General features: G+C 57.3%; 1 protein-coding gene across 1 annotated transcript; it reads right to left on the minus strand.

Moving 5' to 3' along the window:
- Positions 1–3,432: 3,432 nt before the first annotated feature.
- Positions 3,433–19,246, minus strand: LOC119108908 (AP2-associated protein kinase 1). The gene is made up of 10 exons (XM_037232483.1): positions 18,770–19,246; positions 15,655–15,773; positions 9,822–9,955; positions 7,696–7,807; positions 7,141–7,209; positions 5,919–6,053; positions 5,312–5,444; positions 4,773–4,876; positions 3,543–3,651; positions 3,433–3,461 (listed from the first exon to the last, which is right to left on the minus strand). The coding sequence occupies exons 1-10, from the start codon at positions 18,897–18,899 to the stop codon at positions 3,433–3,435; spliced, it is 1,074 nt and encodes a 357-aa protein (XP_037088378.1). The 5' UTR covers positions 18,900–19,246.
- Positions 19,247–19,358: the final 112 nt, after the last annotated feature.

Genomic DNA, 19,358 nt, shown 5'->3' on the forward strand with positions numbered 1-19,358 from the left:
ACAGGCACCACATGCAGAGCAGCAGCAGCAACAGCTCGGCGCCGATCGGGCCGGAGTCAAATACGTCAGAGCCGGGCAGCCCTAGAGCCGCGGCACGAGGCTCGTGGCCACTCCTCGCACCTCCTGCTCCAGCCAGACGGGGGTCGGGGGTGGGGAGGGGGCGGCTGTCCGTCCGTCCGTCCGTCCGTCCGTCCATCTGGTCTGGTCTGGTCTGGTCTGGTCTGGTCTGGTCTGGTCTGGTCTGGTCTGGTCTGGTCCGTCCGTCCGTCCGTCCGTCCGTCCGTCCGTCCGTCCGTCTGTCTGTCTGTCTGTCTGTCTGTCTGTCTGTCTGTCTGTCTGTCTGTCTGTCTGTCTGTCTGTCTGTCTGTCTGTCTGTCTGTCTGTCTGTCTGTCTGTCTGTCTGTCTGTCTGTCTGTCTGTCTGTCTGTCTGTCTGTCTGTCTGTCTGTCTGTCTGTCTGTCTGTCGTCGGCTGGCCGATGCAGCAGTCTCCGGAGGCCGCCCCCGCCCGATGTTACGGGATCCAGCGGTACGAGTTGCACGGCACCGACAGGGGGACGCATTAGCCGCTCCTCCCCCAACTCGCAATAAAGAGCTGACTTAAGCCAACGCCAAGTGACGTCCCGCAGGTCGGCGCAGACAGCCCCCTGCGCGGGTAGCCCCGCCCCTCTTCCTCAGCTCACCTGGGGGCGGGGCCGTGACGTCACGCGGCGCCAGCTGACCGAAGGGCGGCGCGGCCGCCTCGAATGGGTTCCAGGTGGGGCGCGGCGGCGGCGGAGGCAGCGTCTGCCGGCGAGCGTCACACGGGGTCACGCGGGGTCACCGGCCGGCCGGCGCGACGCCGCCGATGACGGGGCGCCGTGACGTCATCACCTCGCAATCGACTGGCAGCGCCGCCTCAGCCGAGAGTGGTGAGACACGTGACCAACTGGTCCCCTCCACTGACCTAGCAGCTGAGACCCGCACCAACAGTAACGGCACTGCACCGCCCTGCACCGACAGCACCGGCACAGCGTGACCCGAGCTGACCTGGGAGGCGCTGCCGGACAGGTGGGTGTGCGGCTGCAGGCTGACCTCCAGCGGCGACCTCTGGCCGGGGTCGGCGGCGCCGCGGCTGGCGCTCGGCCGCGGCCGGTCCACCTGGTGCGGCGCGATGAACTGGCTCGTCTCCGACATCAGTGACCTGCAGCCGGACCACCACAGACCTGAGCGGCCGGACCATCACAGACCTGAGCGGCCGAACCATCACAGACCTGAGCGGCCGGGCCATCGCAGACCTGAGCGGCCGAACCATCACAGACCTGAGCGGCCGGACCATCACAGACCTGAGCGGCCGGACCATCACAGACCTGAGCGGCCGAACCATCACAGACCTGAGTGGCCGGACCATCACAGACCTGAGCGGCCGAACCATCACAGACCTGAGCGGCCGGACCATCACAGACCTGAGCGGCCGAACCATCACAGACCTGAGTGGCCGGACCATCACAGACCTGAGCGGCCGAACCATCACAGACCTGAGCGGCCGAACCATCACACACCTGAGCGGCCGAACCATCACACACCTGAGCGGCCGAGCCATCGCAGACCTCAGCGGCCGAACCATCACAGACCTGAGCGGCCAAACCGTCACAGACCTAGCGGCAGAACCATCACAGACCTGAGCGGCCGAACCATCACAGACCTGAGAGGCCGAACCACGCGTCGGCGCGGTAACGCCGTCAGCTGGATACGTCATCTACACTTCGTCTACATCAAGCTCATTCGAAAGGAAAGTGAGACATCACACCAGCGCTGGAGAGACGCCGCAGGACGAGACTGGAGCCTGGGGCCCACAGCCTGGCATAGCACGACATGCTATGCCAGCGTGATCCGACCTAGCCCAGCCCGGCCCGTCTCGGTCCAGCCCGTTGGCGGGCAGCCGGTCTCACTTGTTGAACGTGCTCGTGTCGGAGACGTTGCGCCGGTGTCCGCTGCGCTGCGGCGGCGCCACCAGCTTGCAGGAGCTCAGCTCCGGTGGCGTGACAGAGCCGGCCTTGACCGGGCCGGCGCCTGCCGCCGGCCACACGCGGGGTCAGGTCAGGTCAGGGGTCAGCCAGGCAGGGCGACGAACACACGACGGCAAACACGGCGACGGCGGGACGGTCGCCGGTGGACTGTGTGCTCACGGTCTCCGACTCAGACCCAGACTCAGACACAAATCAGACCCAGACTCAGACTCAATCACGACTCAGACTAAGACACGAATCAGACCCAAACTCAGATTAAGACATGGATCAGACTCAGACATGAATCAGATTCAGGCAGGGGACAGAGCGTGAGAACGCGACAACAGAGACACGAGCCAAACGCAGGGAACACAGCAGACGGAAAACCAGCGCACATCAGAACTCGCAAGACAGAGCAGGGAAAGACGACAGGGGGACACATAAGAAAGACGGCACTCGCTGAGACTGCTTATCAAACCTACCAGCCTGATACCCGCACGCACGCACACACACATACACGCACGCATGCACGCACGCACGCACAGGGGATGCGAACGCACACAACCACCGCGCGGCCACCACGCGAACGAAGACACGGACCGCTCGCCGGGGTCGAGACGGCGCTCGTCTTGGCCCCGGCGAAGACAAGAGCGGCTGAAGAAGACAGGGGCGACAAGAGCGGCCGCCTGTGCGTGCTCCGCCCTCCGCCGGCGCCCGCTCACCTGGTAAGCGAGCGGGCGGCTCGGCCGGCTCCACCCGGCTGCGGCGGCCGGCCAGCTCGGCCGGCTCAGCAGGTGAGAAGTCGTCGCCGAACGCGTGCCGGCCGGCCGCCGCAGCCGCCGCCACGTCCGCGGGCAGCGGCGCCGCCGCGAAGTCGTCGCCGAACTGGCTGGGCGGCAGCGCGGGAGCAGCGGCAGCGGCAGCGGCAGGCGCCGGCTCGGGCGCGAACTCGTCCGAGAATTGCGTGCCGAACAGCGGCGTGCTGGCGAGCGGCTCGGCCGCTGCCGCCGCCGCCGCCGGTGCCGGTGCCGGCGCCGGTGCCGGCGCCGGCGCCGGCGCCGGCGGCGGCGGCGGCGGCGCCACAGACGTCCGCTTGCCGGAGCCTGTCGGGGAAGGCGGGCCAGTGACGCACGCCGTCCGCGGCCGGCAGATGGCGCTGCTCAGCCGGCTGTGTTTGGACGGCGCCGTTTGCTTTGGCCACCAGCGGCGTACGACCAGGAGCGATCGGCAGTGACATGGTTCGCACGCACGAGTGATGATGAGCACAGCAGTGGTTGCGGACTACTCCACTCGCCCGCCGCCACAGACACCGGCAAACCCGTCCGGGAGGGGGGGGGAGGGGGAGGGAGGGAGCCAGTGGCGGTGGTGGGGGCGTCAGACCCTCCCACTTCCCGACGGCGTGACCTCTCCCCGCGCGGTGGACCCACGCGCCACCCGAGCAGCGCGCTACCCACCCTGCGGCGGCAGCGGCAGCGCTTGGACCGCCGACGACGCCGGCGCCGCCTTCAAGCCGGCCTTCGGGCGCTGGCGCGGCGCCACTGACGTCAGCACCTCCAGCGGCGGGTCGCGCAAGCTGGGCGTGGCCGGCTTGCCGTCGGATGGCGCTGGCGTCGCCTGCGATTCCAGCACGCCAAGCAACGAGTCGATGTCGGGAACGGCAACGTTCTGCAACGACGGGTCGGTGTCAGCGGCAACACCACAACTGAGACGGCCATTTCACGCCAGGAGCAGCCACAGAGGCGGGATATCCGACGTCAAATATACCCACGCAATCTGGTAAACACCCCAAACCTTGGCATGACTGCATTCCACGACACAAACCAGGGCGATGCACAATTAAAGCTAACCGTTGGCACATACCACTGCGTCAGCGCAGGCACAATACAGACGCCAACCTCCCTTCTTCTCCAATCCTTCCCATGCATGCCACTGAGATGCCCCCAATTCAGTCCCGATAGCGCACCCTAGACACACAGCTGCCCCCTGCCCGGGACCAAGTCCACAGCCACCGCGAGGACGCCTCTCTCCGGCCCCCAGGGCGCGGGTGAGCGCGAGCGACCGGCAGTCCACCGAGGTAACCGACCGTCAAACGCCCCGGGGCACGGCGCCGGGCCGGGGCGCGGCGGGACGGGACCGGGCGGGGCGGAGCGGGGCGTGGCGGGGCGGGGCGCGCCGGGCGATTACGGCGCGCCGTTCTCGCGCCACGCGCGCCACCTGGCGCCCTGCCGCCCCCGGCCGGCCCGCTCGCGCACGTCCGTCCGAGTGACTCATTGCGTCTGGACGTCCCGCATCTGTTGTGTGCATTCCAACCGTGCCGCCCGGGAGTGGACAATGAGAGCAGCGAGCACTCGGCCGTCGGCGGTCCGCTGGCTGGCCCCATACCAGCCTCACTGTGCATGCAGGGCCGAATAAACCCAGCTGCAGGGGCCGCAGTAGACTGCTGCTCCCCCCCCCCCTCCCCCCGCTCTCACCCCCACCCCCACCACACCAACATGCATGCATCCTAGCATTACGAAATGATCGAGACTTTCTCCGATGGACTGATTGTTCGGATTGCCGTCCTCGGCTGGCGTGATAGCGGCATATACACAACGCCTGTTGACCATCCACTGGCCGAAGCGTTGTGTACACACTAGCATGCCAGACGAGGGTAGTCGTTCAGACCATTACTCGATCCGAGGCATGCAGTTATTTCAACTAGCTAGCGAGCCCATGGACTGCCTCGGACGACGGCAGTAGCTGCACATAACCCGTCGCCGGCTGCCGGCCGCGACCGCGACACTCACGTGAAGGTTCTGCACGCTACACTCCCTGCCCAGCAGACGGCAGGTGAGAAAGGACAACTGGAATATGTCCGGACGCAGCGCGGGATCCGGCTGTAGGATGTAGCCTGTAACGGGGCGCGCAGTGTGAGCGGCGCGTGCCGCGTGCCGGGCATGGCTGCCTCCGAACAGAGCTCACCGGCCTCCTCCAACGACGCGGGGGGAGGCGGCAGACACCTGGCAAGACGATGATAGCGGTGGTCGTCACAAGGACGCGAACGATGCTACTGCGGAGGTAGTCACGTGATCGCTCATATTAGACTCTCCCGAACGGAACCATGAGACTGCATGAACTCCTAACTTTAGCGAACATCCAGAGAAACACAACCTAACCCACTGAAGACCCGCTACGCTTTCGAACACAAGCCAACATAACACATCAACAGAATAGATACCCTCGTAGTGCTCATTTGACCCCCGTCCCAACAAAACAGACGACTACACCAGCATCACAAAGAAACCCAGCACACAGGCGCCTCTGCGCGCAGGGAGGTGCCACTTACGGATGAGGGCGTGCAACCGCTTGGAATACTTTGAGCTGTCGGGGAAGCTGAACTGGCCACTCTGGATGGCCAGCGCCGACTCGCCGAACGGCAGCGTGAAGAAACACAGCTTGTACAGCAGGCATCCCAGGGCCTGCGGTGGCGCGGCGCCGGCGGCATTAGCGGCTGACTCGCCGTGTTGGAAGGGTTGAAAGCGAACGCCCCTGTCCAGAATCGAACCCACGCCCCTCCGCTGCCAGAGGACGGGCGTCGGTTGTGCGATAGGTCCTCATACCCTTCCCCTCCCGATACCCCCCCCCCCCCCCATATAGGGGGGGGGGGGGCGTTCCATAAGGCTGACACGTCTGACTCGTCTGAGACGTCTGATACGTCTAACAATCGGCCACGTCTGATACGTCTGACACATCCGATAACCTGAGACTTCTGCTACGTCTGATAGTCTGACACGTCTGACAGTCTGATACATCTGATGCGTCTGACACGTCTGATACATCTGACACGTCTGACAAATCATGTCGCCTGACACGTCACGACCCTTGCCCCGTACACCCCAGCCTCAGCACACCGCCAGCGCCGGCGCCTCGGTGGCTGCGGGCCGCTCGCTTACCCAGACGTCGCTGCTGGTGGTAATGCTGGCGCCCGAGTACAGGTCCACCATCTCGGGCGAGCGGTAACTGAGCGTGGTGTACTTCTTGATCTCCTCCTCAACGGCCGGCACGCCGCCGCTGGCCGGGTTCAGTACCTGTCGCGGCGGGGGCGCCGTCCGTTCAGCCACCCGGCGGAGACCGGCGAGCCGGCGGCGCACACGTCTGGCGCGTGTCTCAGATGGGATGAGGAGACGCGCGCTGTTCAAATGGCTGTGTGGTAACGGAGTAGTGTTCGGTGTCGCCGGACGATGCGGCGACACCCAACACTACGGAGGAGCCCGGCGACCCACACGTCTGGCGCGTGTCTCAGATAGGATGACGGGACGCGCGCTGTCCAAATGACTGTGTGGTAACGGAGTAGTGTTCGGTGTCGCCGGACGATGCGGCGACACCGAACACTACGGAGGAGTCCGGCGGTGCGTGAGACATCAGAGACAGGGAGGCGCTCCAATGCTGCCTTGTGCGAGCTATGGGAGAGGCCCAGCTTGCGCTTGCTGCATGCCAAACGGACTCGCCAAGCCAATATGTGGGACAATTCCTACGGTGTAGGCATTTGAGACCCGTCGATGCTTCCAAAAAACGTATCTGTAGTTTTGTAACTTGTTGGTCATTTAAACAGGTACTTCCAAATGACTTCTGTGTAGTTTGTTTAGTTGTTGGTCATTAAAAGTACTCGCAAAGCGCTTGACCGCAGTTTGCTCTTGTGCCTTTTGCCCTGGTCTGTATCCATCAAAGCGAGGTGAAAACTCCGCCAGGCGAGCAAACGCAACAAACGGAAGCCACAACTGACATAACAAAGAATCGGACATAAATGTGGTATTTTCCTCATAGCGTTCAGCGCGATCAATACGCTGCAGGCCTGGGATCACGCAAATGAGCACCCCGGATGAGTTCAATACGCCGCTTGGTTTGTCGCAGTCCCCTACACATGCCGTCATCCGCACCAATGAATTTGTTTATGACGTCACCCGTGCCGATGAGTTCGTCCGATACCATGCATGTGTTTAACCTAGCAGGGCTGGGCAAACACATTGGCACGGGTTTGGGCTCATTCCAAACGTGCAAGTCCGTTTTTCCTGCCACTCCCCGGAAGTCAACGTTCGAGTGTCTCCCGGAAAGGTACGGTGTCTGGCAGGCACACACACAGCACATCATCTCCGCACACCGCCGAGACGACGCTACCTTGGCGGTGGCCGAGCCGAAGTCGCAGAGCACGAACTTGCCGTCGTCGGAGAGAAGGACGTTTTCCACCTGAAAACGGCGGCGAACGTCGACCGTGCGGGCATCGCGCGCCAGGGAATGATATCGCAGTCCGCGAGGACCGGGTGGCGGGGGGTTGCGGTTTGTGCCCAGTCCTGCTTCCGAGGGGTCGATTTCGACGCACCTGACGCTGACCCCCGCGCCGGCAGCGAGCAGCGGCAGCACCCTTAGCCGTCCACTCGTGGCCGTTGACCGGGCCGTGACACGTACGCATAACGATGTCGCCAGGCACGGCATTTTGTGATGAATGGTAAATCAGTGTCGCGTGATCTGGCGCGAAATTCGAGACGATGGACTCGATCGCAACCAACGGCGTATGCCTAGCACTTCACAGTTGTTTCCTTAACGTCACAGACATGTGACAAACCACAGCGACAAACGCGTTACCACCAAACCACAGAAGGTCACATCGCACTATTCCCACCGCCAAAAAGCCGGCGGGACGTGACCTCGCCGGTGTGCTGCTCATCGACTGACCTTGAGGTCGCGGTGTATGATGGGCGTCTGGCAGTGGTGCAGCCGGGAAACGGCCTCGCACACGTCGCTGAAGATTCGCAGCACCTCGTGCTCCGAGAACCCCGTCTGCAGTCTGCAAGGACACGGCGTGGGGTCAGAGGGGTCACAGCCGGGTCAGAGGTGTCACAGCCGGGGTCAGGGGGGTTACAGAGGGGGTCGGAGGGGGCGCAGCCGGTGTCAGAGGGGTCACACACGGGGTCGGAGGGTCACAGCCGGGGGCAGAGGGGTCACAGCCGGGGTCAAAGGAGTCACAGCCGAGATCAGAAGGGTCACAGCCGGAGTCGGGGGTTCCGAGGCAGGGTCACAGCAGTCGGGGTTGGGGTAATGGGACGGCGACGGCCGCCGCACGGTCGAGGCGGCAACTCTCGGCCCCGCATCATACGGTCAGGCGAGGTCGCGCGGGCCGGCACGAAGGCCGTCTCGTGACGTCTCCGTCCCGACGCTGCCACGCCGCGCGAGCCAATTCGCAGCCGATCAAGCGCAAACATATCACCGCGAATCGGGGTCAGCGCCATGGCAGCGCGCTCTGAAGCTTTGGAAGAGAGCGGGAGAAATAGAGAATCGATTTTTGCGAAGCCACGTGGGACGACAGCAGCGCCGAGCCTCCGAGACAGCGATAGCCCGCGGGTCTGCTGCGGAGACTGGGCGCGGCCTTCGATGTGAATTGAGACCGACGCCGAGCATACGTACGTCGGCGGCGTAAGAATTGCAGCTGTGTTTCGAACACGTCGAACACAGACTTGATAAGTGACAAATTAGTTTGGTTAGCGCGCTATTTTAACAAAGACCTGGCCGACCGTGCTGCAATAACTGAGAGTCTGGTTCAATGATGGCACGTGTACTGTGCTGTCAAATCAACACGGCGGGAAAAAGTCGAGAGCCTTTTCGCTACAACGGCGGTTTAGCGTCCGAAAAATTCAGACACGGCCACTGAACACCCCTAAGGCATAACATTGCAAATGGCTTACGCTTCCCGACAACAGGCAAATACTATGACTTCTATTTCGCGTCTATTTAGAGGGACAGCGCGTGACAGCACAACACCACGGTGACAGAGGCTCGCTCAGCCGTGAGCGCTCGTCCGGCGGCGACGATGCTCCGAGAAACAGGGCGCGGCGGAAGAAGCAGAAGCCCGTCCGTCTAGACAGGTCGTGACCCCGTCCAGACGGACCCAACAGGCCAAGACCCCTTGGGTTACCCAATCGCTTTGAAATTGTTATTCTAAAGCACATCGCTGCAACGCAACGCCTTTGCGCCGAATGCCAGCCAATCAGCTTCTTCCTCACGGAGTTCCCGGACGTTCGTGACATAATCATGGCCGGTAGCAACAAACACCACGGATGCTCCACCGTCGGCAGCGGCCACGGCCTCTACCAAAAAGCCACCTGTCTACGGTGACCTACCAATAATGATTTTCCGCAATCGAGTGGTGGCATCCACTGAAGCTGATAACGATAGTGTGGAAATAGGTCGCGGCAGAGGGACTTTAACGGACGGGGTCGCAGGAATGCCGGTAAAACACTGACGGCGTGCACAACTGTGGCCTTCTCTCCTGACTCACGAGGTTTACTTAACAGCCTTTTCACAACCCACGCCCGTCCAGCACTTGACTGCATTGGCTGCTGGACAGCCAGTACAATGTTGCACGTGCATCATGGGTCTCCGTCATCCTCAAAGCGTGCTCGCAAATCGCACTTGGCTGACGATTCGGAGCGATTCGTAACAATCTGAAGTACGTCGCAAGCTGACGAGGGCTCTGCCCATCCCGTCTTCACAGCACTTTAGACAGAACACAAAACTGACTGATGTCAGACGCGGGACTTGTACCCACAGCCGGATGTATCGGGTGTGCAGAGTGGAGAGGTTGCCGCTTGTGAAAATATACTAAGATATGAACTTGACCACGAGCGACTGTAAACGCAAACGCATGATGAGGACCACAAAGTTCGAGATAAGGACTTGTGAAAAGCACGAGTGTAAAAAGTGCCGAAAATTAAAAGCAGCGTCAAGTGCGGCCTGGGCGTACCCACCGAACCGCCCTCTCTCCTTCCCCCCCCCCCCCCCTCCGATCGCTTGGCGGTGCTCACCTCTCGTTCATCATCTGTAGGACGTGGGTGCGGTAGTACGGCATCAGCAGCAGCACCTCGTACACCCCGCCGCCACAGCTGCGCACTGTCGAGTCCACGTAGCCGATGATGTAGGGGTGGCCACTCAGGCTTGACTGCAGCGACGGAGAGACGGAGTCAGGAGACATCAACGAGTCGGGAGACATCACCGAATCGGGAGACATCACCGAGTCCGGACACATCACCGAGTCAGGAGACATCAACGGGTCGGGAGACATCACCGAGTCGGGAATCACCGAGTCGGGAGGCATCACCGAGTCGGGAGACATCACCGAGTCGGGAGGCATCACCGAGTCGGGAGGCATCACCGAGTTGAGATACGTCACCGAGTCAGGAGACATCTGGGAGTCGAGAGACATCACCGAGTCGGGACACATCACCGAGTCGGGGGACTACACGGCGTCGGCAGACATCACCGAGTCGGGATACGATAGTCATGAGGTGACATGTAGTCGAGAAAGAGATCGGATTCAGGAGACAATAAAGAATACGGAAAATACAAAGCAGGAGCACTACATGGAGCTTGGGAGAGAACAGCCAGAAGATTGATCGGGTGAAAGGACGGCACAGTCATGGAAAGACGCGGCGCTCAGAAACAAGATAGTCGGTGGTCAATGCATTCAGGATTAACAAGTCGGGGTAAATGGACAAAGAGGAGACAATAGAGTCCGTGGACAAGTGAGTTAGTAGACAGTACAAAGATGGGTGAGAACAAAGCTGAAGACAATATAAAAACAATAAAACACCGCCAAAAGGCACTCCCAAAAGGCCACAGCACATTCGGAAGCAAACATGGACTATAGGTTACAGGAACGTCACAAAAATGCATTAACCGGAATGCTAGAATACTGGAGTCAGGAGAGCACGAATAACCGATGCAGGTGATGCGCCCGTAAAACCCAATAACTAACAGGACAGACCGGAGACAAGCGAGATCAGAACACGTTACGCGGCCAAGAAATAACACCAAGTCGAAGGATTAAGTAGAACAGGGATCAACACAGTCAGAAGACCATACAAAGGCAAGGTAGAAGCCAGCACAGACTGCCGAGCTAAGAGTCAGAAGAATGCACCGGATCAGGGGCCACGAACCAAAGGGAAATACAGAGTCAGGGAACTTTTATGGTTTCTTCAGAAAGACGCCTTGGTTTCAGCCTGGCCGGGCGCGCGTCGAAAGCCGATGACGTCATGAGAACAACACGTATCGTGCGATGCATACTCGAGTGTGCTCGAACTGAGATCTAGGCTAGACTGTCGTAGCGTAAGTCATGTTTAAGGCTCAAAAGTCCGTTTGAGTCATCTTAAACATTCAAACATACAAGAAAGCTGGAATCGATACGCCACCACTAACTGACAACAAATATGACGAAAATAAGTCGCGTGCTCGATCTCCAAACGTATCAGCTGAACTCCCCTGGCATCTCCTCTCTAAAAGAATAAACCGCACAGCGGGACCCGATTGGAGACAGAAGAAAACAATCCTATGAGCATGTTCCACTGCGGCTTCACGGCCCACTTCGCGACTGAGGTAATATGTCGCCATCTGTCTCTCACCCTGTCGGAAAAAGTGGGCACCGGGGGAATCGAACCTGCACCTCTGGTTCCACATACGCCCAGCTGAACCACTGCACTATGAGCATCCCAAAATCCTATGATAGCGGCGACAGCCGCCGAAACAAAAATGACGAGTTCATTTTTGTTTCGTGAAACAATTTTTTTTTATTTCTTTATTTATTTATTTTCCCTTCAGCAAAAACATTACTTTGACAGTTGGCCAGCTTACGCGCTAGAGTAGCCCATGGCACGCACGTGTGGTGCGCTGAGAAAAACACGCGCTTATGGACATACCCAAGGGTTCGAACACTACAGTCAGGGAAAAACACAATGATAGAGCCATGAAACAATTCAGTTGGAAGCCAACACAGAGCCTGTAGACCATACTCATATGAGGTTGCAAAGACACAGCCCAGGGCTAGAAAGGATAAAGGACTGGACACAGTGCGGTGCCACTCGGACAAACAGACAGGAGATTACCAAGAAATGATACGGAGTCGGTAGGCAGCGCGGAGACTTGAGAGCCAACACGATATCAGGACAACGGTCAGGCTCCGAAAAAGGTGCAGTCAGGAGACCGAATTCCACATCATCTTACTACATATCGGAACTTCAGTCTCTCGCTTCCTCACTTTCCCAATTTCGCTGAGTAACCAGACAATACGGCTGTCTGGAGATATTCCCGGCCCCGACATCGCCAGCGACGCACCACTGGCGTCGGTACAAAACACAGTCGTCCGACTAAAAGCTGCTCCACCACAGCGGCACGCGAGGTCAGAAAAACGGGGCCAGTGAGCAATGCAACCGCACGCGAACAGGCGAGCAGAAATATACCACCCGGGGTCGGTCCGCAGCCTGGAGCCGCGGCCACATTTGGCAGCGAACAGGTACTCTTACAGGAAAACGCCGGCACCGCTCTGGAAAATGCGGAGTCCGCGAAAGCAGAAACGTGATCACGGAATCAGCTGCGGCGAAAAGTACGCATTTCGGCCCCACAAGTCACAAAAACCCGCTTATCACTGTCTTTCGTCTGCGAGAGGCAACGCGTTCGCCAAGCCTCCGTTCGGGAGCCGTCGCCACTGCTTTGCATCAACGCAACGTTCATCATAGAGCGCTAACCGGCATCTGCACCTCATGAACCACCCACAATTCTACGAAACGGTAACGCGGTGGAAACTCCTGAGGCATGGCCGGGCAGTGCCAGTCACATCAGCGCTGACCGGTTCCGCCGCTCCTTCTCCCGGAGTGGACGGGGCGCTCGGCGACTGGAACCTCACGCCCTCACGTGGAGTTCCCGAACTTGAAACACGCTCACATAGCGGACTCTGGTTATAGTGTGCAGAATAGTTTCCCGTGGTGTGCGACTGCCAGCGGGTGGGCGCAAGTGCACACAGCACGCCTGATAGGCCGCACGGCTACGCTATGTTTGGCTTTTCCGCTGCGCTGATAGTCGGACTCCATCGCAAAACGCTGCTGTTTCAAATGCCTTCCGCCGAATGCCGGCGCCACATTCCCTGATCGTGTCGAATCGAATGCACAGGCGAAGGCGTCCATCGTCTGAGAGCTGTTGTCAAACTCCAGCTGCATCCCAGACATCCAAGCCAACAAGCCAAACGCGACAGCACGGAGCCCGAGGTGTTCACGAGCTAAGAACTCGTAGTCAGGACGACGATCCCATCATGAGACTCGCGCCGATCTGCGCAGCCAGAAGAGAAAAATGGAAAACGTCAGAAAGCCCGTCACGGGAGGTTGGATGAGAGGGGGAGCAGGCGATACCCCCTCCACGCCACGCCCACGTCCTGATGACAGGGTCGAAGCGTGTGCCACGCTCTCTCGCGCCGAGCCCACCGCAGCGTCGCACGGCCGCCGCGCGCTTCAGGTCGACCATTGGAGGCGAGGGGGCGGCTGACCCCCCGCCCCGACTTCGGTGCCTCCCTGGCGGACGACGCTGACCGCGGGGAGGCCCCCGAGCCGCGGGCTTCCCCCGGTCCCTCCCGGCCCCGATACGCCGTCTTCGCGTCCGGCGTCGCGACCGTCGCGCCGCCTCCTCCGAAAAGCGCACCGGGCGCGACTTGAGCCCGGATCTCCGAACCCACGGCACAAACCGCGACCATTCGCGCCGGCGGCGGCTGGTGTGACCGCGGCGGACGGCGCGCCAATGCACCCGGTTATCCGGAGATCACGACCGACGGCCGCAGCCGAGCGGGCCGCAGCCGGCGCCCGCCGACAGCACGAGCCCAGATCACAGCGGCGCCCGGTGGCGCGGCTCAACAGGCACGGCAAACCAGCGCACGGTCCCGAAGCGTAGACCAGACGCGCGTCGTCGCTTCGGGCCTGTTTGTGAAGCGCCACGGCCGGCGGGCGGCGGGCGGCGGTGGGCGGCGGCGGCCGGCGGGCGGCGGGCGGTGGGCGGTGGCCGTACCGCTCAGAGCCACCCGCCGGCGGGTGATTCCCGGAAGTACAACGGGGTCACACATTCCGGCCAACATCCTGTCAGCGATGCCTCACTAGGACGCGTCGTGCACGGCCGCTCAATGCCAGACGCTGCTTTGAGGTCCACGCGGTACGCGCCGGCCGCCTTGTGCATATCGCGTTCAAAAGAATGCTCTCACACTGCACTAGCGTTGCACGACGCGCAGACGACATTGATATGTGCCGCAAATGCGTCACGACCGCGTCCTAAACTGGATGTCCTGATATGCACGCGTCCAAGCCCAGATCCGGGGGCAATGTGCTGCATATCACGCGGCGACTTCTGACATTTCAACCTTATAAGCTGAAACAGCACGCCTTCAGTGGCAACGGCGGGAGCGCGGTGCGCTTGTAACCAGTACGCCATGTGTGAGGTTCCAATACATCACATATTTGCGCAGCACTCAGACATGCCACGGGAAGGACTACTGTCGCTCAAGCCTTCGGCAGGATTACCGGGAACTCCCTCGATTGCCTGTAACGAGCGCTCCCGTTCGCCATTTCAATCACGTTGTGTCTCAGGCTTCCGCCTGTCAGCCAGCAGCTGATCATTACGCCATGCCGAAACCCCAGACTTTGGCTGCTCTCGACTCCGCTGCGCGAGACCGCAGCCCCGGTCCCGATGGTCTCCAGCGTGCAGTAACGCTCACATACCACGGCCGAGCGTTGCATCATGCGCGATCGGACGCAGCTCGCCCGCTCACAGTCTCGCCGCAGCCGCCACCAATGTGGCGCATCTCGGATTTAGCGGGCACCGTGCCCACCGCAGAACCGCGGTTACTTAAATAAGTAGAACGCTGCAGCACGCTACCTACATTCGTATATCTGTATTTTTGGACGGAATTTCTCTTCACGAGGTCCGAAGACGGCTAAGTTTTAACTTTAGCAGGGGAACACTAGAAGAGGCTACCATTCAATAGTACTTGATGTCAGTATATATTACTATGTCTACTACTATAGACATCCATCATCAATACTACTATGATGTCTGCGTCGTAGTATTCGCATTATGGCCGCAGACAGAGCCCAAAGTCAGTGTTTCAGGTGTCCCAGCCTTGCTGTTTTCTGTGTTTCGCGTACACCGACTACAGTTTCATCACTTGGCGCCCACACTGGTTCAGCCTTGTCTGGGCTGAAAGTATTTTTTAAGGGGGAGGGGAATTTTGATCGCGCCAGAAGCAGCCCGCCGACACACAGTTTGGTGGTCTAAACCCCTATAAATTCACGAAACTGGCAGCGCCGTCAGTCGGCGGCTCCGCTGGCCGACTTTCTACCTCTGCTTTACGCACGAACCGGTACTCTGAGGCATACATCACACAATCACATCACCAACACTGCAGTTACCATCATCACATTAACGGCCATTACAGTAACTACCGTTATCTCAACCACTAATTGCCGCTATATTAACCATTAACTGCCGCGGCCGTTATTTAATTAACATACTTCATTAATTAATTAACCGTTACCGTTACCGGCCGTTACTTAATTAATTAACATACTGCGGCCGTTATCTCAACCACTAACTGCCGTTATCTCAACCACTAACTGCTGTTAACTTAACCACATCACATCCAGCGGTATTATATCAACCACATCAAATAGCCATCATTGCCTTGCTGCCACCATTGCGAAAATCACCGCTTCTCGTCAACCATGAAACGACTTCCTTCTTCTTCAACGCAGTGACTCGGCTAAACCCCAGCCGAATCGGCTCCGCGCCCCCGCCAGCCGCCGCGCCGCCTCACGTCGTGGCGCCGTCACTCACCGTGATCTGGATCTCCCGCTTGCATGCCTGCAAATCGGCCTCGCTGTTGACGTACATCCTCTTCAGCGCCAGCTTCTGGCCGCCGGGGCCGCGCACCAGAAACACGATGGCGAAGCCGCCTGCGGGCACGGTCAGGTCACGGGTCACCAGGCACGCGCGCCTCGCCGCCAGGGCGCCCGCGGCCGCTGCTCAAGGGAGCGCGCCGACGTGCGGTGCTATGAGCCGCCGTTTCGCCGTGTTTGTGCGGCATTGTTTGTGAGCCGGCCAGCGTGACTGCCGCCGGGACGAGGCAGCGCCCGTGTCCGTGACAGCCATGTGCAGGTTACACCCGTGCGTCAGTGACAGCCGTGTGTCGAGGACACCCGTGTTGGTGACACCCATGTGTCGGTAATACCCGTGTGTCGGTAACACCCGTGTGTTGGTGGTAGCCGTGTGTTGGTGACATCCTTGTGTTGGTGACACCGTTGTGTCGGTGGCAGCCGTGTGTCGGTGACGCCCGTGATCGGCCGCTGCTGTCCGATCAAACGACACAATAGAGCAACATCGTCGCCGCCAGCCAGCTGGGTGAACGGTCCGTGGCGATGTACCCTATCGCGATACCCTATCCAGCCTGTCGTGCTGCAATACTGCGGCACGATATTGTCGTTAAACAAGGCAATCGGGTAAACAGCGGCGAATGGTAAGCGTTTTCCGTTACGTGTTCTCTGCGTCCGGTGATCCGACGAGTGAGGTTACCCGACGTGGTTACGTCATGTTCACACTTGTATCTTGTTGAAGTGAGACTTTCTCTTCTGGCGACAGCTAACGGGCCCATATGCGTAATTTCTAGTCACAGACACAGCTATCCCAAAAAGAATTTACGCTAAATCTGCGCATAAATCGTCCGAAAAAGTCGCAATGCCATAGCCGTTACGGTGCAGTTCTCATGGATTTTACAAGAACAGGAACCCGTCGGCTGGCTGCAATGTTCTTTTGCGGCGGTACTTGACACCATGCATGTCACGTGCTCACTAATCCTGACCATTCACTGACGCCGCCAATGTGCACCGACAGCAGCGCTGCCACTCACACATCACGGCTGTTATAGCCCCAGCCAATAAATCAGCTCCATAGTGGGGGAGTTCATCCTCCACCCCCACCCCTCTCTCCCCACTCCCCATGATGTCAAGTTCAAGGACTACAACATGCTGTACCAGTATGTCATCCTAACCTACACATGATGATTGGAAAGGGAAACTGTGACACATATGGGATTACCACACATGTGGGATTCTGACATTGACTTGGCATGACTAGTTCAGTGGCTCCACAAAATCCATTAAGTCAGATTTGCATAAAACCACAATGTTGTCAAATAGACCTTTCTGTCTTTTACAGACAGCAAAGTTTAGCCCAAAGGCACTTCAGCTCTGTGACTGAATTTCCTTTATGCTTGTCAATAGAACTGATTAAAAACAGCTCTGGAGCATACAAATGACAATGTATATTTCTGAATAACACCCAGTTCTGTAAATGCACACATGCTGCCTGACTTAAATAATTTTTGCATAGGATATGTGGTGTACACAGTTTGATTCAGAGAAAATTTACCTGGGAATTAAAGTAGACATAGTTTGACTTAAAGAATACTTTGCTTAGGGAATGTGGTATACACTGATGAACCCAGTGCACACTTTGAGAAACTTCATAAAGTGGGACTCTTGCATTACTAGAGATGGATCTTTAACACAATGAACATGATATATGACATAGCATTGTATTTTTGAACCTCAATGTGCAGAATTTGGGATTCTCCTGCTGACTTGTTTGGCAAAATTGTAGAGTTCACTTGGCTCCAGTGGTTGAGGATAGCCTGAAACACTCCAATAATCTGCTGATAGATATATCCTGCAGTACAGGAACTTCCTGATCATTGTATGCTGGGTGAGATGGGGTAAAAATACAAAATAGGCCCAACACCTGCACCTGCCCAATATGTTGAAGAAATCTGACAGCAGTCATTTTTAAAAGACAGCCAGAACATTTTCACAATACAAACTGTAAGTGCACATACAGTCTATTTGTGTCATGATTTGTTGGAAAGAGCTTAAAAATATGTATTGCAACAACGCAGTTTAAGGTTTTATCACATAATTGGCCACTTAAGTCATTTGCATACATATTTCATGATACCTTGAAGTGGCACACCACTGGCATGTTATTAGCAGGTGCCACACCACATTTTTTCATCACAATCTGCCAGCATCTTTTGCCATAACTTAACTGACTATCAGCATTAGTGCCCCTCCCCTCTCCAGTGTAATCCATAACACATTGATATGCAAGCTTTCCCTGATAAGCAAAACATGGTTGCAATATTTATGCAAAGAAAGCCACAATACCAAAATAGAACTAAATAATGACAGTTTGGGTTTTGTACTTGTTTGTGACTTCTGTCAACATAGCATGCACCTAAGCTATGGCAGCATTTGATAAGTATTAGTGGTGAGCAAGTTATAGGTCATTACAGAACTTGCCGAAAAAAACATAAAGCAAAAATTGGTAATTTCAAAACATATTATATTAATACAAGCCATGTTTTCAAAAATAAACAATTTTACTGTTTTGGATTTTTGAACGCAACAGTTGTTAAATCATTAATAAGAACTCATAAGTGGGCCACAATCCTCAATATTTATTGTCTTACACCACTTTCCTGAAAATGATCATCTCAGAGGGGGCAACATATAATGAATATAGGTGAACTCAAATTGCACTTAGCTTTCAAATTGTTTGCTTGAAAAATGGTTCACAAGTATCTTTGCTTGGAATTACCCAAAATCCTCATTCTTTAAAGCATTGGCTATCTGTGTAGTAGTAGTTGTGTAGTAAAACTAGTTGTGACCAAGCACCAAACCTGAGTTCTGAGAATTGCACAGTGTCTGCGCTTGAATTAGTTGTGACCAAGCACCAAACTTGAGTTCTGACAATTGCGCAGTGTCTGCACTTTATTTGCTTATTGTTAGTGCACATTAAATTGTTTATAGGACCCTGCTGCTGCATTGGCGCTGTGCAGCATACGTGTATTTGTATGGTCTGGCCCAGAATCAAAGCCAGCACCTGTCAGATGTCTCACCTTCAGCGATCACATCTTCCACAGTAACGGATGTTCTTCCAACCTGAAAGGTCTTCCCAACAAATGATGTATTTTGTGAAGAATGATTGGAAGCATTGGGATTCTTGGAAAAAAGCTTCCTCATGACCATTGGCAGCTAGAAGCAACAATTGGCAAAGCCCTATCCAGTAGCTTCCCAAGGAATGCAGAATACCAGAGTAGAGCTCTCGGAATGGGGACAGTTGCAGTTTTTCCCAGTTAGGCTGACAATTCCAAATTCGAGTTCGCCCAGTGGAGGACCACGCCAGCGCCTCTTTTGTCGCTGCCACCGGCGCCACTTGACTGAAACCGATACACTGTAGCGCTATATAGCCAATGCATCAATGGCCAAACCCTATACCACAAGTTTTGGGCAAAATCTATGATTTGTTCAGCGATAAATCGCAAATTTCTCCTGCACTCCAACCACAGCCCTTTTGTCTTAGGGTTCTTCCGTATGTCATGTAGGACACTGTTTAGTGACGCAAAATGCGCTGTTTTTCGTACCTAGTGCGCCAAGTTAACCAGGCTCTGCTGCCACCTAGTGTCAATAAAACGAGTAAGAGGGTCC

Source organism: Pollicipes pollicipes, unplaced genomic scaffold, assembly GCF_011947565.3.
Source record: "Pollicipes pollicipes isolate AB1234 unplaced genomic scaffold, Ppol_2.1 Scaffold_1600;HRSCAF=1878_pilon_pilon_pilon, whole genome shotgun sequence".
Taxonomy (NCBI): domain Eukaryota; kingdom Metazoa; phylum Arthropoda; class Thecostraca; order Pollicipedomorpha; family Pollicipedidae; genus Pollicipes; species Pollicipes pollicipes.